The sequence below is a fragment of the Urtica dioica genome, chromosome 7 (assembly GCF_054948205.1).
Source record: "Urtica dioica subsp. dioica isolate 48M chromosome 7, U.dioica_male_clone48M_v1_H2, whole genome shotgun sequence".
NCBI classification, from domain to species: domain Eukaryota; kingdom Viridiplantae; phylum Streptophyta; class Magnoliopsida; order Rosales; family Urticaceae; genus Urtica; species Urtica dioica.
In genome coordinates this window covers 32,724,775-32,746,594 of record NC_142762.1, presented here as the reverse complement: position 1 = coordinate 32,746,594, position 21,820 = coordinate 32,724,775, and the positions used below count along the sequence as shown (strand labels likewise).

Sequence of the window (21,820 nt, the reverse complement as noted above, 5' to 3'; positions counted from 1 at the left end):
AGTAAATTATAATCCTTATTAGTTTTTTTTTTTTGTAATAGTAGTTCATTGATCATGTTTAATCAAAATAGAAATTAGATCTGTTGTTAGTGTTCTCTTATAATCTAAATCGTTTAGGATTATTATTTCCGCATTAGTGAATCATGTTTATTCCTAACACTTGGAACAAATGATCATTTAGCTGGTGATCATAAGATCTTAAAATCACAATATCTCAAAACTAATTCACTGCAGTTATTAGCTAATGACAAACTACATTTAATCAAATGAAAATCATATATCTATTATGCAATAATATTCAAGAACTCCTCAACCCGCATAGTTAGAAGAAAACTCAATAAAATAACCTCCTGTCCGTGAAACTACTTTGATGGCAGATAACGCTAATCCCATACGAGAATACGATATATGATTTAGTACTCCCCAGGGTGAAGAATCGAATGTTGAAATTTAAGATTTATTCTTTAAAATTGATGGGTGAAAAAAAAAATTAGCATACATTTATCAAACAAGAAACAAACTATTGGGAGTTATCATGCCTGTTTTCCTGATTAATCAAACATTTAGAACATCTCAAATTTCCATTTCAACTGCAAAAAATAAAAAATACAAAACTCCATGGTAGCTGATGTACAATTATAAGAGAACTTTGCGGCAATAAGAATTAAGAACAAATGAAATAAAAGATCATATTTTTTTGTTACTGCTCATCCCCATCATCATCAACTCAAACTCACCAAAATCAACCTTCCCATCAAAATTCAAATCCACAGCCATTAACATCCTCTCAATCTCATCCATGCCCCAATTACAATCCAACCCTAAACACTCGAAAACCCTCTTCAACTCCACTGCCTCAATGAATCCATTCCCATTCTCATCAAATATCTCGAAAGCCCGCCTCAACAGCCCGGCCCGCTCGGGCCCATCTCCATCGCACCCCAAATACTCCGACCCGCCAAGCGCCTCCTCCACCGCCACAACTTCATCATGTTGGACTCCCGGTAAGTCGAACGACGAGGCCATATGATCAGGGTAATTACCGTTGTACCCCTCCTCTTCCACGTGTATCAACCCGAGCTTCTCGACCACTTTCCTCGCCTTGTCCTTGTGGATCTTCCCGTCGTTTTGCATGCCAAACACGGTGATGAGAGCTCTTGCTTGCATGGAGTTATTGCTTTGATCTAATTCGCCGATAATATTATTGGTGACACTCTTCTGGCATTGAGGCATGTCTGAGGTTTTGGTGTTTGTTGAAACTCCATTGATGACTTGAGCAAACCCTCCTACTAATCTTGAACATGCTTCAGCTATCCCCATTTTCTTTTTTTCTTTTTTGGCTATATGAGAGTTTGGATGGAAAATAATATTTTCCAGTGAGAAGAGGTAGAGAGAAAAGATATATGTGAATGTGTTACATGGTAGCATAGCTTGCAATTTTCTTTTATATTGATGGTCCAGAGATATTACCCTTTATTTTTGCTAATATTGCTTGGTTTGCCACAGGCTATAATAATTTTGACTTGATATTAATTTATGTCAATAAGATTCTAAAGCTGGCAATAATTCATTTGAAAAATGATTACTTGGGTAGTGCAGTGTATGTACATCTGGACAGTGAGCGTATATATTATATGGATCCATATTATATTTATGATGTTGGCGTGATAAAGAATGGACAGTACTAGCATATATGTAAGAAATTAATAAGGTTATTGTTTACCAAGACGATCATTATTTTTATTTTTAATTATTTATCTTTTGTACTATCATGTCTCGTCTCGTCATATTTATGGCCATAAATGATAATGAGCTCAAACACTGTAGTCCACTTTAAATATTCGTGTAAAGATCCTATAAATATCATTAATTCACAAACCATTTAAATGAAAACACATCTAATTGATATATCATTAATATATGGGAAAAAATTAAAACATCGATCGATCCAATCACGTTTTGGCAACTTGCATAGAAAATACAGATCTAATGTTATTTTTGGTGGTATACATGAATTCAAAATAGATAAATAGGATAGTTATTTTTGGTAGTACACATGAATTCAAAATATATCAACGGGATAAAAACAAGAGACTTGTTATTATCTAGGGCGGGGGATTAAAATATTAGTCACACTATGAATTTATTTAGGTAAATAGTCAATATTAATCAAAATTCAAAAATTCCTTTTTTTCTCCGGATCGACTCACCCAAACAAAATCGAAAGTTTCAATGGCAAGGAGAATCCCCATAATTGGAGGTATTCATCTTCTTCCTCATCCTCGCCGTCACTTCTCCTCCGACGAAAAGGAGAACAGCGATCCTCGGCGATCGAAGTTGGCGATCAAGGTCCTCGATGAGACCGCTCTGATCGGCTCAACCACCGTTTTCTTTCGCTTCTACTTCGATGGAATGGAGAACATCGATCCTTTGAGATCGAATTTGGTGATCCAGGTCGTCGACGAGACCGCTCTGATTGGCTCAACCACCGTCGTCGTTTCGAAGTGAGCGCCGAGAGAGAGATCGTTGAAGAGACGATGACGAAGACGAAGAAGAAGGCATACTCGAGGGAGGCACTGAAGGCTCTAAGGATTTTCTGACGTGGCGGCGCAGCGGGGGATGTGGTCTGTGAGGATGTGACTATGTTCTAGGTTTCTTATTTATTTGTTTATCCACAGTGGCAACGGAAACAGTTAATCAGCCGCTCGATCCGTCCCGCCAGGGAGTCTATCATAGTCGACTTCTCTGACTCGCTCGCTTATGCAAGTCCAGTTCTGTGTGTTAACTGTGATAGTTAATCTGATTAACTGTGACGATCCTCCTCCATAAACGATTTTGAACATCAGCGAGTCCCAGCGGTTGCGCCGATCCGGCCGCTTGAACTTCGACACGAGGTCTTCGCGTATTAACTATGATAGCTAATCGGATTAACTGCGAAGGTTAATCCAATTAATTGCGCTGATCCTCTTGCGGAAACTATTTCAACCGGCACGCGAAGCACCGATCAAATGCTACGGCGTCCAAATCGAAGGCCTCTTGGTCAGAACGAGACGATCGTCAATCTAAAACCAATACACCACTATGTCTTCGGGATTGGGATGGAAGAGGCCATCAGAGGTCTTCCATTTGAGCCTTAACTATGGCTCCGACGAGTCAATGGAGAATCTCGAGCGTTTTTTGATGTCTTCGTCATACTCGGATTCGTCTTTGTTTTCGCCGACGACGAGAGTGTCGGAATCGAGGTTGATCAATCTCTTCACGCCGATCTCGAACAGCGGTGTGGGTTAGAAAAAGTAAAATTGGAATATTCTAATGTTAGATTTGGGTTTGGGATATTAACCTAATTAAATTAATAATTTGACTATTATTTTAAAAGAGGTCGGCTATTGGGGCTAGTTCTTCGACCCTCCCTAAAAACAAACGTATTAGCTCAAAATTAGGTTCTTGAAAATAATAAAACGTAAGAGTATATTTGTTTAAAACTTTGATTATGGAGTAGGAAATGATTTTTTTTTTTTTTTGTGGTGTTTTGAGATAGAGAATAATGCTCGCGAAAAAAAAAAAAAAAAAAAAAAAAAAAAAAAAAAAAACCGGTTTTTTTTTTTTTTTTTTTTTGGTTCAAAGAGTGAAAGATATCTATGTATACTCTTACAATGCATCATTTAAATTTATGTCCTATCAACTTTGGATGGTAGGATATACAAGTATACAACAGGCTTACTATGGTGGTGATACGAGACGGAATTAGGGTTTGATTCGATGAAGAGGAGCCCTAATAAACAAATAGGAGACATAAAGCTTTTAATTAGACCATAAATTAGCACTTGGTTACAGTGTAAATGCATGATAAATTGTTGTGTACCTATTTTATATTTAGAAGCTTTAAAACTAATAAAGTTAAAGAATAAATTGGAGATATTCCACACAATTTTATCAATACGAGTAGCAACTATCATTTTCGCTCTTGCTAGTGTAGATACGTGTATGGTCAAATTCCAAGCAAAAAAAAAAAAAAAAGAGTAAAATGTTAGGATCAAATTTTGACTCCCACTTTAGGCTAATCAAAGGACCGCAGGACTCGACTTTTAAGTAGTCAAATTTATCAATGGAGTTGATGGATTCCCATAGCTATGGCACTAAACTTAGTTTTATCATTTTTCGTTATGATACATTGATGTATGTGTTGTGACAGAAGAGATTGATAATTTGCAAATTATTATTTAATTTGAAGTGCCTTTAGCACTAATTCTTTTTAAAATTGTAATTCCACCTTCCTTGAACCATGTAGAGATTATATGCCATAAAAAACATATAATAAAAGAAAATGGATATGAAAATCAGTTTTCAAAAAAAAGAAAATAATGCCCATATTATTATTAAATTCCGATCTCCAAGCAGATCAGATTTGTGATTGCTTTATATACTTTTCCCCAACTATTTTTAGAAAGCACGTGAGAAGGACAGAAACCGCGTTTTAATTATCAATCTCAATCACAGATGGGCTAAAACATGTCTTAAGCATTCATATTTGCTCTTCTAAATCATGTGGAAACACAGCTATTTATATCTTCTTTCATCAAATTCATTGAAATCAAAGGTGCAGAAGAAAATTTTCGAACATTATAACATTAAGCTATAGGAAGACATCAATATCTGAATCAATTGTCTACTTACTTTTCCCACGTAAAATAATTCACTCATTATTTTATCATCTACCTCTCTACATGTAATTGTGAGCTCCAAAACTTTCAACCGGGCTCTAGTTTAATTTACTTCTTTTCCCTTGTAACTTCACTATTTTGAATTTTCTCAAATTACTGCATCAGTAAATAACATTCTCCATTTAAGTTGAGCTAGAATTTGACTATTAACTAATCGATGTTGGAGGTAGAGAGAGACAACTAAAATTTTTTTAATTCTAAAACGAGTTCTCTCAACTGTTGCTCTTAATTCTTTATATATTAAATATACGCAGCATTGATATATTCTAGCGACATAATAATTGTGAACCCTCTGTATGTGATACGTGTACCGTTTGAATCATCCATGAGTGTTAGACAAAAAGAATTAATCAACCCATAGCCTATTATCAAGTATACATGCTCATCACCAAACAAAAGAAACAGCACAAATAAGTGAGAAATAATGTATATTTTTAGTATTTCTCGGATCAACGTATCCATGTATTTTTGGGTTACAAAAAAAAAGGTATAGGCTTTGCACACTCACAATATGTATAAAAATTGATGATTGTCTACATTGTTTAGTAATGTGATGTGTTTGGATTAATAAATAATTAAGATCGATAGAAATCTATGTTACTAAATTCAATTAATCACAGGTGTGCCTATATTTAACTGCCCATCAGAACCAGCCCCCATAAGCTTTAAATAATCGTCCGGCACCGGAATATTCAACTCCGAGCAAACGAACTGAACGATCCGGGCAGTCACGGTGCCGAACGACATTTTATTCAAAGTCACTGCAATAGCAAAGCGATGCTCCGGATTGCAGAACCCAGTAGACCCTCCCATCCCCGAGTGCCCAAATCCCATGATCGACCTGTCCTTTGCGTAGTACCTCTTGAACCCTAATCCGAATTGCCCGTCAGGCTTCACCAAACCCTCATACTCACCCGTGCCCATAAACGCGTCGTGAATCCTTGGGTTCCCAAATATCTTGTCGCCATTTCGGCTATCACCGTTTCTGTCGCTGCTGTCGGGGCTGGAATCCCGGCCGTGATCGGGGAGCTCCGAGTCCGGACTCGAGTCCTTGCTTTTGGATGATCGCTTCTTTTTCGGGGACGGAAACTTTGGGAAGTGTGGGTGGCTTCCGAGGGGCGGTTTTGAGGAAGAGGAGTGAGGTGGCGGGACCGCTCCGGCGGCGCAGAGAGCAGCGTAGAGCCGCGCAAGTGCTCGGGCCGAGCAGTGACCGTTGGCGGCGGGTATGATGGCTCTTCGAGTGTTGAGCATGTTGAAGATGACGGGCATCGTGGTAGCCATCTGGGCTATGTTCCCGGGCTGGAGATTCTCGGGCATATCGGGACGAGCACTCGTCGCAGAGAGTTTCATTAGATCGTCTGTGTCTAAAGTTAGGGCAGCGAGTCGGGACTCGACGCCTGTGCAGGGTGTGAATGTGATATTAGATTCGGTAAATAAGAAAGGAAAAAAAAAACCAATGAAGATTTTAAGTTATGAGTATTGCCTGGAGGAATTCCGATGTATAGCTCTCCTTCAATCTGGAGTGGGTGAATGAAGGCTTCTTCCAAAATCTCTTGAAATTTCTTCCCGTAAGCTTTCTGCAGAAATTCATTTTTTTTTTTTTTTTAGAATTGGTTTAATCCAGTTTACAGACGAGAGTGACAATAGAAACTCATGTATAACAATTTTCATGTTTTTATCCATATGATTTAGAAACACTATGTTACTGAGTAACCCAAACACCTAACATAAAACATTTGAATTTTTACCTCGATAATGCCGCCACATAACCAACCAAAAGAGATGTAGTGGTACAACTGTTTCTCGCCGGGTTCAGACTCGGGAACTGACTCGGCGATGCACTTTAGGCATTCATTCCAGTCACCCAATATCAGAGGGTTGTCTCTGAAAGTATCTCCCATCGCACTGTGCAGACCAGATGTGTGGTTAAGCACATGATGAACCTGTTGTCAAAAGAAGAAAGCTAACAAATTACTGAACTGAACTGTAATAAAATATATGGACTTCAGTAAGGAACGAACAAGTGTATTGGCAAAAGATTTAGACCTTCACAAGATCTTTCCCATTTGACTTGAATTCTGGCCAGATGTTTGCAACATTTTCCTCCAACTTCAATTTACTGTAGGAAAATAAAATAAAAAATGTAGCTCATATATTACATATCAATTCGGAAAACAAATCAAGATGTTCAAAGGACTCCCAGTTCAGATTAACTGCTCAACAACTGGAACAAAGCATGAATCGCCAAAGCACATCCTCATCACCGTGGCCATATTAAACTATTTAAACAAGGTCAAGCAGGTAAGGAAACAATACTGCTTGACCAAAACAGGCTTCTGATTTCCAATTAATTGACAAAGACAATCCCCCAACAAATATGAACACATGTTGTATACACATCTTGGCATGAATCTAGGTCATAAACAAAATGCCAAAATAAATTCCCAGGAATTAAATCTCATTTGAAAGGCAACATTAAAGTTCAGTTAGCAAGTTGACAGCATCTTAAATTGAATTTCATCAAAGAAATTCTACAGCCAGGTATCACACCATTGAGTAATGTTACAGCCTAATATCTTAACTTTGTTCCATCAGAATCGCAACATAAGAAACACTCAGAGGCCAAGACAGTTATTTTCACATATAAAATTAATGTGTTCACGTGCATGAGGATAAGAAAATTTATACTTGGAACATAGTGAGCAGATATTGATGTGTTCCAGTGCTCATGCTAGAACCGTATACAATATAAGTTGCATGAACATCTAGCAAACAACAAATAAACAAAATAAAATAAAAAAACATCTAGCAAATATCAAATCCACAAAAGACCATAAGAATTTGTTAAAACGTGAAAATATGCATACCCTTTGTCAGCCACCCAGTGCAGCATCCCTGCAGTGATGCCCTTTGAAACAGAAAAAACTGGAAATAGACTGTCACATTGAACTGGACGTGGATCGTATTTTCCAAGCATTCCAGCAGCCGTGTCCACGATAACCTTTCCGTCCTTATACACGCAGACCTTGATAAAAACGAGTAAGAATGGTATTAGGTTGAAAAAAAAAATGAAGGAGTTCAACATGATTACATATTACTTTTTTCTCTGTTTTCCAAACACTAATTTTATCCAATGCATTCCCTGATCACATACCTGAACTCCAAGAATTTTATCCTCATCTCCCAACTCCACTAGGAGTTTTCTTAGCTTGGTCTCCAAATCAGAATGCACAGGCGTGTCATAGATCCACTGGTCATTGAACCTTGGTCTTCTGTCAATGCTTCTGAGAGGTCAACAGTTCAATTAGAAATAAACCAAAAAAGCATAATAACGTTCAAAAGCACGGTCAAGTCAAACTCACTCTTGCAAGACTGATGCAGCAAATGGCTTCATGATGTCAAGATAGACTATGCGCACATTCATTGAGGAAGAAAGCCCTGTGATCCGTAACGGAAGTGAACTGTTAGAGACTTACGTAGAATCGTTATTTTAAAGATGCTTCAATCACGCTACCTCTGAGAAGATTAAGAACCCGCGAGAAAATAACAATATCGCCAGGAAAAGCATCAATCTGAAAGATAAACAAGTCATCATTTGAAAACCGCTAGAAGATGATCAAACCAACCAGAGGAAAGCCTGTGAAGTACAAGAGCTGGATGTGAACTTACAGGATTGAAGCGTTTAGCCTCTTTATCACTGAGACTCATCTTATCTTGAATGACCTTCATGTTTTTGTTTCTTTGCTCGGCCAAATTTTTGGCAGTTTCCTTTCAAAGCCCATAGACAAACCAAAGATTAAGGAGAGAGAAAAGTAAAATATAAGAGGGTGTTCCAAGTAAAGGGGAAGAGAAAAAAAAAAGGTATAGCCTAGCATTTACGTACAAGAGACTCCTGTGCAGAGGTTGTAGCACGAAATAATACATTAATAACGTCCATCACTTGATCCGGCATGTCTAACCGCAACTTGAGTCCCATTTCAGCAAAAGCGGATAAAAGAGCTACGTGATCCCCCTGTGACCATATAATTACAAGGATCTCTGTGATTCCAAAAAGAAAGCAACACCGTTGACAGAGAGATAATAGAAATCACCAAGGACGAAGATGCAATCACTACGTTCATAGAACTACTATTTCATGAGACAATACACCTATAGAAGGACTCTGAAAGAGGACCAACAATGAATTGATTCACTCATTGATAAATAACCCCAGATAAGAACATAGTGTTTCGTCCATAAACAATCAAGATTTTCACATACCTCTGCAGATGCCAGAAACATCTTTGCCAGCGCACATTTGAAAGAGCTAGATAGTTTTTTAGTTAGGCCAAAATCAAGCAAGATTGCACGATGTGGAAGTTCCTTGCTCACAAGAAAATTTCCTGTATCATACATAGAGCCCATGGAATCGGTACATATGATGAAAAATTGAAAATTATCAAGTATCTTGATCTAAATTATGCGTAAACAATCGGTCCACACGAATGATTTCACGTAATTTGAAAGAATGCATAAGCGGATAGAGAGATAGAGCATTACCAGGATGGGGGTCACCATTGAAAAAACCGTCGATGTAGATTTGATGGGCATATGCACGGGTTATTTCTTCAACAATCTTTTGTTTGTCTACATTAAGAGCTTCTAAACCTTCAGGGTCATTCAAACGAACGCCATCCATGTATTCTAAAATGAGAACTTTCTCCGTTGACTGTCATTGACAATAACACAAATGGACAAAAACATAAATTGTTTGTTGGATTAAAAATGACAAAAATCTTTAACTACAGGACAAACGATCTAGTGTGGAATGTGCTTTAAAAAGTATCTTGTGTACTTTTACTGTTAAGAAGCATTTCTATAAAAGTTTGTTTCTAAATCTAATAACAAATAGGTGAAAACATCTTAGGCTTCTCTTGTACAAAGCTTTGAGATAGCCGAAATTCTGTACTTTTCTAAGCCTCATTTCTCCTACGACATAAGATCATGAGGCAATGGAAGTACCTGAATAATCTCTGGGATCAAAACATCAACCTGGTTTTCATTCACAATATCATCTGATCTTGTTCTACAGCCAAGATTTTTGGCCACTGTTCTAGTATTCTCTTCAAAAATAAACAAACATGAATTATCGTAATGCAGTTATGTTGGAATCAACTGGTAAGAAATCAATCATATTCAGTGCAAATTAAACGTTTGTTATTAGAAAATAAATTCATCAGCTCGGATACATGTTCTCTATCGGCATGCATGTGCAGTAAAGCTACTTTAATCTGTTCATAAAGGACAACCTATATGTTCATAGCTAAAACAAAAGAAACTGACATACCAGCTTCGTGATTGAAGTCGAGTTCCTTGGGAGCTTCTTTGCACCATTCCTCTATCATAGGATTGAAGTCATACTGAGGCTCAGCCCATGCCATCCAGTCAACTATTGACTTTGCATTCTTCAAGTCCTGTGCAAGCCCGAGCGCAAACCATATGAGATCACAAGAATCATTCAACTAGCATTGGGACACAACCTAAATTCGAGTTACTCCTCCTAAGAACCACAACGAAGTTCGTGTGTGTCAACCTCTAATATGATTGTCTTAATGCCTTCATGTTGAACTTTAACCACCACCTTCTGGCCATCAAGCAGAGTCGCACGATGTACCTGAGCAATCTGTGCATGCAATGTGGCAGTCAGTAAAAAACCAAAAAAACTCAACAAGAGGTGCTCTAAACTGCCAAGGGATATTCGTATTTGTGACTACTACAGTACAAGAATCTTACTGATGCTGTGGCCAAAGCATCCTTTGAAATATCTGAGAACACGTCATTTATTGATTTCCCCAACTCTTTCTCTATCGTCTTACAGACCTGTCAAAATAAATATTTTTACTAAACTCATCAAGTACTTGCAAGACCAATGGCATTCAATATACACAGAATTGCCCTGATACACAGGATCAACAGCTAATTGCTCTTTGGCCGTCCTCTCTCTACCAATTATAGCCCTTTTCTATGGATGAACTCATTCAAGATTGGCCTGTTATATCTAGATTGTGTCATGCTTCAGATTATCCTTGGCTTTGTTTTCATTCTTAATATAATTTTTGTTTCTTCATGAAACAATATGCTTCAGAACCATCGCATTATTATTTAAAGATATGATCGGTGAAGGAATCATTTTCAAACAACATGAATGACAGCCAAAAATACATTCATGCTTCAGAAACGGTATACAAACTAATCAGTACTGGTTCATCAATTTTTAAGTACACAAAAGAAAAATGTCCCTAGGAAAGCAATGAAGCCAGAAAATCCTTAGTATGCAATCATAGGGTCTATAAACAGCATATAATATGACTAGATAGAATAGTTCACAACATATATGTGTAAAATATTGATTTGCAGAGGTTTGGGTACGAGAAAAGATGACCTCTTCAAAAGGACGCGGAGGAAGCGAGTCCTGCAACTGCTTGAGGAGCCGTATGTAAGCTGGTGGAAGCACATCGGCACGTGTAGACAAATACTGCCCGAGCTTTACCCACAAACCTTCCAATTCCACTATCAGATTCAGTACACGTTTAGCATTCCGCTCGTGAGCCTTTTCCCATAGAGCGCGTCTCTTAGATTTCCGGATCAATTTTTCTCTTTGTTGTAGAGCCTTTGTTGTGTAAACAAACAGCAAATAAGTGCGCGCACACAATACACAACCACAACAATGGCTAATATGTTCATTGGCTAAGTCGAGAATCTTACTTTGTAATCAAAGTATACGATTAAAGCGACAGTGAAAACTCTCACACGCCTCAGGTAGATATTTCTCCACCCCATCGCAGCTGGCCAGTCGCTACACGATTACGACAAGTACTGCAAAAAAAAAAAAACACACAAGTGAGTTGCCCGGTTCAACCATCGTGATGAAATTCTACAGAGCAGAGCTAATAACGCAATGTGGGTAGTAATTCATACGTACAGCAAAAGTTCCTGAGATTTCTAAATGCAGTTTTGATTCACCAAACTATGATTTTCAATTGCCAAATTCATTAAATTACAGGTACATTCATTTTACAGGACAGAGACTACTATTCTATACCATCCTATGAACATGGATTCATCAGGCTTGTTCTTGGCAAGGCAAAGGCACACAAATTTGGAAAACGTGCTGAATATATGAATTCTTCAACTAATGGCTATAATCTTTAATAAAAAACAGTAAATATTAACTTACATACGATTAACAAATGGTTTTAATCATTGATATATAAACCTCAAGTGGAATTTATCTGAACACACTAAGATTAAGAACAATTCACGTAAACGACAAATTATCGATTACAAAACAAAATAAAAACAAATGGGTTTCAAATATCGCAAAAGACGTGGATTGAATACAAAAGCTCGTGAATTCGACGCGAAATTCACCGTCAAAAAATCGAAGATATCGAAGCAGAGTCAACCAAAGAATGAACGCAATTCCAAACCTGAAGTCGTCGTTGGAGAAGAAAAAGAACCGAAGAGAGAGAGAGAGAGAGCCAATGGCACTTCTGGAAAGCGATCCGAATGTTGTTTCGTTCCTTTTTCTTCCAGAAGAAAATAAAAATATATAAAAAAAAATTAAAAAAATAGAACAGCAGCTTAGTTACTGAAGGAATTAAATTAATTAATAAAATAAATACACATAGAACGAAAAGCGTTTTATAAATAATAATAATAAAATGCATATACAAGTGACTTAACGAAAACGAGACGAATAAATACGTATGCGTGTGTGCATTGCATACATCATATGAAAACGAGAGGAAACGTGGAGCGAGCGACGTGTGAGATTAGCAAAAGCGTGGCAAATTTGAATGGAAGAAATGCGACTAGAAAGACGAAGGAAAAAAATAATTAATGAGACGAAGGAAACAATATCGCCGCCTTGACTCAAGTTTAGTACACACATGCTTTGGAGGGAAATATCAGCCGCTAAAAATTCGAGGCTAACTATTTCTTTTTTTTTTCATATATATATATATATATATATATATATATATATATATATATATATATATATATATATATATATTTAAAACAAATTTGAAGAAAGAAAAAACGAGGTTCACCTAACCTTCAATTCATCACGATTCTATTCTACTTGCCAGTGCCAATTGGTCAGATTTATGGTGTTGAATTTGTTGATAACTCGGGGGCATATAGCGTTGGAATGTTGCGAAGAAGCTTTGGATTCTTGGAGACAAATTTAGGCCTTATTTTTCCAAAATATAACTTTTTTTTATATTCAAGATAAGAGGGGTTTTTTTTTTTTTTGATTGACAAGATAAGAGAGTATTTGTACCTTTCTTCTTATTTTAACATTATATTGAATACTAGTAAACTTAATATTATGGCGTAATAATACTACTTTTATTAAAAAAAAAATAAAAAATAAAAACAAATCAAAGCAATTCCTTTGAAAGAAAAAAGGATATACAATCGTATCATCCAGGCATTGGAAGGAAGTGGAAATATCACTCTGTTAATGTGTCTTCCATTATTTAACGGAAGTGGCACTTCCGTTATGCAATTTTTTTGGCTTGATGAAAAGGATATTTTCCAATTTTTAATTAAAAATAATAATTAATAAGAGACAAATAATACCAGTCATTAGATGTATAATTATCAACAGTTCAGAATTTTTTTAATTAAAAAATACAAATATAAATGATTAATGGAAGTTAACGGGAGGAATGCATTTCGATAACCTTCTTCCACTTCCAAAACACTATTGGAAGAGTTCTTTCCTATACCGTTAGTTACAAAAAATAGTATTTTCGTGAGGCAAAAAAAAGCAAATAGTAGACTTCCTTCCGATAATTTATGTATCGTTATCCCACCTTTTGAATCGTCAATTCAATTTTCAAGTTGAGGTTAATGGGGTAACTCACCTACGAATTCACCAATTATGAGTTGGGCAAACTATACACAGTTTTCAATTGTTATCCAACTACCAACTTTTTTATTTAAATGTTAAATTACACTAAATTTAGCACTTCTTATAACATATGTATTCTATATGGGAACTATTTCCAACTATGAATATTAAGTATTCAAAATATTTGTTGCAACTATCAAATTCTCTAAATTTTTTTTATCGAATGATATAATGAAATGAAATACAAGTGCACTTTCATGCATTTATATGATAATTATGTTGCCTGAATAATTATTATACCCTTATTATGGAACATATTCTACTGAATGAGCAAAATGAAGGTCGCATTAATGATAAAGATCTCTGGGGAAACCGCTAAAAAAAGAATGAACATACAAGGCAACGATGGGTCTATAATGAACTCTCCGGTCTTTAATTCAAGAACATAGCCAGTGAAAGTTAATGTTGTTTGAAATTGCTTAGGAGTTCTCGTGGGATTGAACTATTATTCCGATAGACTACGGTCATTCAATGGCATCATTATAGAACATTATTCATCTTGCATTAACTCTGAGATTTCAGGATAGGTTGAACTATTGGAAGCAAATGGAAAAGGAAGACCGAGTGGGATCAAAGAAACTAGCAGACTTATCACTAAATAGATATAAATAGGTGCAAATTCTGACATTAAGATGTTCGACTCCCGAAAGGAGAACCACTTGAGCAGTTCACCAAACCCCGACCCAGCGTTAGACGTTCTCCAGTGTTTTCTATAGTCGTCTTAAGAGTCCAAAGTTATATGTCTGATATGCTGGTTTGGTGATTGCCCTTAGAAAGAAGTCCCTTCTGAAAGGAACGAACCAATTGAGAGCTGCTTTCAACGGATCTTGACAGCAAGAACCATCATGAACTATGATAACCTATGAGTCTAGAATATTAAAAGATTGGCGTTTACTTTCAGCATAATTATAAAAATTATATTGGTTATTATTTACTTGTAAAGATAATAAAGTACCATGAACAATCTAGAAAACAACCCGGTTATGATGTTCTGGTCATTTTAATGATAGATTGGTTCGTAGCAATGACTTCAATTGATGTGATATCTTTGAAAGATAATGCTGATCCATTATTGAGCTCTTTCTTTCATTATCATAAGAGAAATAAGTCTCTAAAGTTGGAGTATGTATCTAGCCGCATTAACATGCGGAATGAATAATGATATCTTGAAAATCGTTATAAGTGCGGTCATGTAGTCTATTATTTGAGTCAGTTAATGTCATGTTAGCTAAATTTTTATTTTATTAAAAAAATAGTCTATTATTAACAAAGTCTTTTTATTATTTTATCAGTCTGATAGAATATTTTCTTAATAAAATAACAATATGACTATTTTTTTAAAAGAGAATAGGTTATTGAATTACTAGCCTAATTATCCTTTTAGTTTTAATCTTAATCTTTTTTTCTCGAGAAAATGAGAGTAAAATGGATCGTCATCTCCTAGGTAATTCTGTCTTTGGTCACAGTTGCATTAGGACAAGCAAGAGCGGAGTTAGGTAAGGCACTACGGCACACATACGCCGACCTGAACATTTTAATCCTTAATTTTTATTTAGTCACTTATTTTTTTTACGGTCCGTTCAAACCTGTGTAAGACATGTCAGGAGGAATTGTAATAATATAACTTATTATTTTAGAAATACCCTATAGGAATTACAAGACATTATATTTGCAAATTAATGGAAATGAAAGAGGAAAAAAAAACACATAATACTAAGTCCTGTTGAGTTTGTCCTGATGCATAGTAGATTTTGAATTATATACATTGGAAATGGAAATAATTTTAAAGGCCTGCCATTATTTTGAAAATGAGACGCTTGGGGTAAAAAAAAACGGAGAGAACGGATGAGCAGCATCATGTGAAGGGTCTCAACAGCGAGATTTTCCCATCCGACAAGGAAGAGATGAGAGCTCTAAAAAAGGTATTGGACATTTTAATAGATTTCATCAAATATTTAGTGGTGTACGGGGCATGGGAAATTAAGAAGCTCTTCGAGTGCGGTTTCATATATGGTTGGCGTGCTCAAATGAATGTGCCGGAGATTGACGTCTAATCTTGCTTAAGCTAAGTGTGATGGTGGTGCGACACCACCATGGCGTGTGCTGGTCAAGCTTATGGCGATCCTCTTCCAAGTTTTTTATTTCGATTTTGTGCTTCTTTTTTTTTTCTTTTTTTTTTTTCCTTTTTCAAGGTGTCTTGGTCGTGATCAATCAAGTATGCTCACCAATTGTAGAGGTTTTTTTTTTTTTTTTTTTTTTTTTTGTGTCAAAGAGCCAATATTGTGATCGATATGTCTTGAAACCAAATCCATTTTAAGTAATGAGATTTTTTCTATACTTTTTTATATAACCGTGGTGTCCGGATTAGACCAAACTGATATCCACAAGGTTCAGCCATTATCGATCGGGAGACTACTCCAATGACCTTAATTGTTGCATTTAGGAAAAATCAAACCGGGGACGTACCATGTCCCAAAAATCACCCTTACCGCTAGATCAACTCTTTTGATTAAGATTTTTTCTATACCTTTCAATCAAATCACATGGAATTCCTTTGATTTTCGAAAAACATAATACTAAAAAGTTATATGATGGAAGAAAAACCTTTGGCAACCAAGTGAACGTCACCATGCCTTCTATTCTGCATCTGTAAACATATTTTACAAACACCATAATTTGTTTTTAAAGTTTATTATTGCAACAAAAACCTTCGACTGAGGTGAAAAATTCATTAATAACCAATAATATCGCAAATTTACCACACATCAACGAGTACACACAGACATTAATTACCTTTTTGACTCGCTGTGCACAGAACAGAATGAAATGTGGGTCACACCTAAATTATATCAAATTACCCATAAATATTATTATTTAGGCTTAATAGTGACCACCATAGTCACCGCCACGGCCACGGCCACCGCCACCATAACCGCCACCAAAACCGCCACCACCTCCACCGTATCCACCGCCGCTGCGAGTAGGACGCTCGTTGGCATAACTCACCCGGATATTTCGTCCTTGCAATTCCTGAGATTTACATTTGCCTAATCATTCGCTACCGTACTCGTATGTAATTTCGCAATAAAAACTAAACAGCAGAGAAGAACAAGTTTCAATTGAGAATGGTCAAAAGAAAATGAACCGAAATCTGACAGGCCAAAAAAAAAAAAAAAAATTGATCCTCGAGATAAGAGGGGTCTGATCCGCGAATAAGAAAAGAGAAAAAGCAGCACTTTTACTACCTAGCGACACAAATTCACTCGAAATGTTCACATTCATACCTTTCCATCCATGGCCGACATTGCGGTGGCAGCAGTTTCCTCATCCGAGTAGCTAACGAAACCGATACCCCTCGATCTCCCTGTCTCTCTGTCGACTATGACCCTCACTGCAAAATGGAAATAATTTATGAAGACAAAAAAAAAAAAAAAAAAAAAAAAAAAAAGAGAACCAAGTTTGAGAACAGAGAATCATAACTAACATAAAAACAGAAAATGAAGACACGTAAAAGAGAACTCAATATTTATCAAGGTCCACAACATGTGGTGAAATTGGATTATTATGCAATTCAACTGAACCCGTTTTTGCAGTATATATCCATAACCTAGAATCTATAATAAACAGTCAAAGTAGTCTAAGAACCAAAATGAAGTTGGACAACGGTCTAGCAACCCTACCATATCCATGAAGGCCATAACAACCAACAATTCAAAGGTAACTATGAACAAATCCAGATACTAAGATCACTGGACTTGATCAAAATAACAAACTATTACACTAGTCAATTGCAAAGATGACTCGATGTACTCTCAGCATGCATTTAAAATGTAGTTCAAAGATGACTCATCTATGTACTTTCGATAAAGAAACTCACCTTCAGTCACATCACCGAAGCTGGAAAACGCATCTTTAAGAGACCCATCATCAGTGTCATATGAGAGGCCTATAAGGCACACAGAATTGAGAGACAGTAAATAAAGGGATTGGGATTTGGACAAATAAATAGCTGGACATCCAGATTTTATTACCTCCAACGAAAAGCTTATTCGATGACATGAAACGAGCGTAATTAAGCATAGATGTCACAGGTGACTGTACACTCCGAGAAATGCTGTGCCTCAAGGCTCCACCAAGTTTGCTGCAAAATGCCATCTTTGTAGTAGGTTATACCTGAAAGACTTCAATTAAATATCATCAAACACATAATCAGATAAGGGCTCTCGTGACTAAATAACCAAGGAATGCAAGAACCTCATTTTCAATCATATCAAAATCATTATTTTCCACTGAAACTTCACAAGCCCCTAAACACACTTACTAACACCAAATCAAATACAATAACATTCGACAAAAATTCTTGGTATATCTAGTCAAGCTTCACAAGTTTCAACTAGACAATAAATAAGACAATCCACGTTCTGAGACCCATCAGATGCCAAAACCAGCCATTCCGGGACAAATCCAGTTTTATGTTTTATTTAAACCCAGGATATTCATCGTGATTTACCATATGATTCTTACTGAGTGAATACATAAAAAAATCGTGTAAATATGAAAGGGACTAGGCTTCCGAGCCCCATATATTGCCAGAAGTAACCCTCAGATAATCATTAGAACTTAAGAATCATGTATTGGTTATTCCTAAAATTTAAAAGAAAAAAAAAATAAAAAAAATAACCTGAGGCAATAAAGCAACAAGTTTTTTTCTTCTCCTACCAAGTAATGTACTCAAAAGTTCGATCGTCCGTTAGATATATAGCCTTATTTACAGTTTTGGATTGCCATTTAGCCAACCTGTAATAAGTTTTTGGTATATAGCCATGACCAATTAACTGAAAAATCCTATTAAAACGTTGGCTATTTACCTAAAATTTACAAGACGTTGGCTAATTAGAAATTCCTCTAGTTTTAGTTGGCTAGTTTGCTAATTATTTGTATAATTAAAGAGTTCACCTTAGATAACTAAGGATATAGTGTCTGCAGAATAAGACTTGTCTAGTTATAGCAAAAGGAAAACCATATCACAAAAAAGAAAACTCCAGTTTCTTCATTCATCGATTCATTTCCACTTCTTTCAAGTAAAGGAAACAACTCTTGAGTAAAACAGAACTTTTTAATTTTGTTTACTCAGAATTAAGTATAAAAATCTGGAAATCGCATTTCCAAAGCTATTTCTCCCAAGCAAAAACAGATATCTAAGTAAAATACGCTCACTGGGACCAAATGAAAAACTCTAGTCATTAACAAATATATATATATTTTTTAAACGATTGCAAACACCCAAATGACACCCGTACGATTATCGATCAAACATCCATTTAAATGTATCTTCCGAAACTATTTAAATTCGTTAACTTAAATTAGGCTCTTTGAACTTCACAAAAATTACTAGGGCTTTAGAAGAGCATTACCTGTAGAACGAAGAGAAATCGACCAGAAATGAATAACGGTAGGACTTTTTTTTTTTTTTGCTCGGAATATAGGGTTTAGGGTTTATGCATTTGTTTTATATTGCTACTGAAATTATCTGGTAATGTTCTTCTGCGGGTAGGTCTATTTTACAAATCTTTGAATGGACCTTGTGCTCATCCACGATATAATCAAAAGGGGTAGCTTAATGAAAATTATAAAATCACCCCTAGGTTTAATATCTTCTTAATACCTAGAGGTATAAATAGGGGGTGGATATTCGGGCCGGTATAAAATCGTTCTTCAAATCGGATCGGACCAAATGACCTGAAATAATTAAGACCACACCACCAAACCATACTCTAAAAACATAAAATAAAAATTTAAACCGATCATAATAAACATAAATATACAAAATGAGTCTAAAAATTAGAGGGAGGCTTGTACATAATGACTATAAACTCATTCTTCTCGGTTGGTTATATACTCTCTTTTTCTTTTTTCTTTTTTCTTTTTTCTTTTTTTCTGCGTGTTTGTTGGACAAAGGTTATTTAAAGTGGAGCTCCTCATTTTTAGAAGTAATCTCGAAATGGAAATTGTCGTAACTAGGTCTAAAATAAAAAAAAATTACCATACTAGGTGTTGACCTGTAAAATTAGTACAACAATATCTTACGAAAATACACAGACTCCGAATACGAGGACTCCGAGTACAGAGATGATTTAGGCAAGACTTTCTCTTTATACAGACGAATCTAATACAAGAGAGCAATGTTCTCTAGATGTTCTAAATGAAAGAAAGTAAGTAAAAGTTCTCCAAGAGTTCCGTCCTTTGAGAACCTCTGCGAGCTCCTATTTATACTTGTCTGGTGTAGCTTCGTGGTCGTGGGCTCCGACGGTTATTCTGGGGAACGTGGGGTGATCAGTCCCACGTTCTAGACGGTTTTTAGGTAACTGCTGCTTCCCTCTCGCTGAGGTGGACGGTTATTAATCTTTGCACGATTTCTGAACCGTCAAGGTGTGCGTTTAAGTATTTGAAACATGTTTTCTTTTGGTTTGACTAGTCTTTGACCCACGATCTTCTCTTCTCTCCGAAGTTCTGATCGGTAGGTTTCGTTCTTGTCTTATGAACGGTTCGTTCCTTTTCAATGGACAGCCCTTAGGTCTATTCTACCTGAGCTTGATGCTGGATTCTTCATTCTGCTCGGGAGTCCGACTAACCTACTCGGTATCTGACTACTTTATCCCGTAACAGCAGCCCTCCAGTTTCTTAGTATTTTTAGCAAAAATGGTAAGGAACTATTTCGGTTTAATTGATGGCCGTGTTCATCTTTGTTTGTTCGTCTCTAGATGACCCGAGTAGAATTCTATATTCTTTTCTTTTTCGCAGGATATCGTACGACGTCGTTTGTCTTTGGTACTGTTGAATCATCGCGTCTTTTCGCTTCGACGGTCAGATATGTTTGGCTTCTTGGACAAGCTTGATCCCAGCCGTTTGTGTGGTCTTTATATAAGGCCTTTTCCGAAATTTTGACTTCATTTTACCTTTCGTCTCAAACTTCGCTCTTGGTGCGTTCTCGGTTTGGTCTGCCTACTCGAATTGTGCTCCCAGTTCTCTCGTCTTTGTTCGGATCTTCCGACCTTCAGACTTGTGGGTAAGGTTTCTTTATCGTTAATCCGATTTATTTCTTTTTGTTTTAAGGTCGTTACTCGGTGATCTGTATTTCAATTTTTTACTTCTCGTATTCGGACCCTCCGGACTTTAGGGATCATAGTTTCTCAACTTCCTTAGGGCTATGGGAGGACTTGCGCGTCCTGACTTGAGTTTCGACCCCCGTGTCGTTCGGCGATTGGAGCCCGACCCCGATAATGTTATCTTGTTGGATGGGACCACATTCCCTTTCCTCAAGAGCCGAGTTTGGTACCATGTCCCTGAGATCGGATGGGACCGTCCCGTAATTGCTTATGAAGAATCATGCGTGTATCCTAGCTCTGGGTCCGAGAGGGTTGATATCGAGGCAAGGATTTTTGACTCGTCTTCCATGTCGTGTAGGGATACCATGGTCTTGGAGATATCGTCTTCGTCCGCTTCTTCGAGGGGGAGCGAGTCGGAATCCCGTGATACGACGAGCCTTTCCCTTTCGCAAGACCGAGAAGAGAGCTATTCTCAAGGCACTCCGGGTCCAAGCGGGAGGACATTTGGGGTCGATCTCCCAGAGGAAGAGGATGAGGCCTTGGTTTTTGAATGGAAAGAGGGCCAGTTTTCGGCCAAGGTTTGAACTTCTCGGGTTACCGAGAGATATATATAAGACCTGAGGGAGGAATTTGAGATCGCAGAAGGAATTATCATCTCGGCACCTTTAGAAAATGAGAGGGCTGATCAGCCTCCTGCCGGAAGGATTACTTCTTTTGGGTCGAAGGGAACGCCTCCTACGATAGGTGCTCCATAAGAGCTTCATTTTCGGAACTGGGTGTGACTCTGGTTCAAAATTCTTATTTGATAAATTGGACCAGATTTTTGTTCTGGTTTCCTCATATGTTTTATGTTTGGTTCCAGGTTCCCTTCCACAGTATCCCGAGGACGAGCGACCACTCCACTCAGAGATCTTTGATATTTCGGAGGCTGATCGGTCGACGTTTGTGTTGTCGGACCCAGACTTACTTGATCAATATTATTATTATCCCTATTCGAGTGAGCATTCTATTCGTCTCTTATCAAATCGCGT

The 21,820-nt window shown here is 36.9% G+C and overlaps 3 protein-coding genes across 4 annotated transcripts; all 3 read right to left on the bottom strand.

Moving 5' to 3' along the window:
• Window positions 1-562: 562 nt before the first annotated feature.
• Window positions 563-1,420, bottom strand: LOC149390890 (putative calcium-binding protein CML43). The gene has a single exon (XM_089620806.1). The coding sequence runs from the start codon at window positions 1,318-1,320 to the stop codon at window positions 688-690; it is 633 nt and encodes a 210-aa protein (XP_089476932.1). The 5' UTR covers window positions 1,321-1,420; the 3' UTR covers window positions 563-687.
• Window positions 1,421-5,132: 3,712 nt separating this feature from the next.
• LOC149390889 (ABC1 family protein) lies at window positions 5,133-12,289 on the bottom strand. Its single transcript, XM_089619394.1, has 19 exons — window positions 12,191-12,289; window positions 11,466-11,576; window positions 11,143-11,370; window positions 10,494-10,580; window positions 10,294-10,383; window positions 10,048-10,174; window positions 9,723-9,823; window positions 9,261-9,429; window positions 8,982-9,103; window positions 8,605-8,733; window positions 8,391-8,489; window positions 8,236-8,293; window positions 8,084-8,159; window positions 7,876-8,005; window positions 7,589-7,746; window positions 6,768-6,840; window positions 6,470-6,664; window positions 6,205-6,298; window positions 5,133-6,118 (listed from the first exon to the last, which is right to left on the bottom strand). The coding sequence occupies exons 2-19, from the start codon at window positions 11,538-11,540 to the stop codon at window positions 5,328-5,330; spliced, it is 2,802 nt and encodes a 933-aa protein (XP_089475520.1). The 5' UTR covers window positions 11,541-11,576; window positions 12,191-12,289; the 3' UTR covers window positions 5,133-5,327.
• A 3,986-nt stretch (window positions 12,290-16,275) lies between these two features.
• LOC149390888 (glycine-rich RNA-binding protein 4, mitochondrial-like) lies at window positions 16,276-19,240 on the bottom strand. 2 transcript variants are annotated; one of them, XM_089620237.1, is made up of 5 exons: window positions 19,098-19,240; window positions 17,715-17,864; window positions 17,561-17,629; window positions 16,968-17,074; window positions 16,276-16,713 (listed from the first exon to the last, which is right to left on the bottom strand). In XM_089620237.1, exons 2-5 carry the CDS (start codon window positions 17,836-17,838, stop codon window positions 16,564-16,566), a joined length of 450 nt encoding a protein of 149 aa, XP_089476363.1. In that variant the 5' UTR covers window positions 17,839-17,864; window positions 19,098-19,240; the 3' UTR covers window positions 16,276-16,563. The 2 variants fall into 2 exon arrangements, with proteins under 2 accessions (XP_089476363.1, XP_089476362.1); XM_089620236.1 differs by having other exon boundaries at window positions 17,715-17,856; window positions 19,098-19,215.
• Between the last annotated feature and the right edge of the window lie 2,580 nt (window positions 19,241-21,820).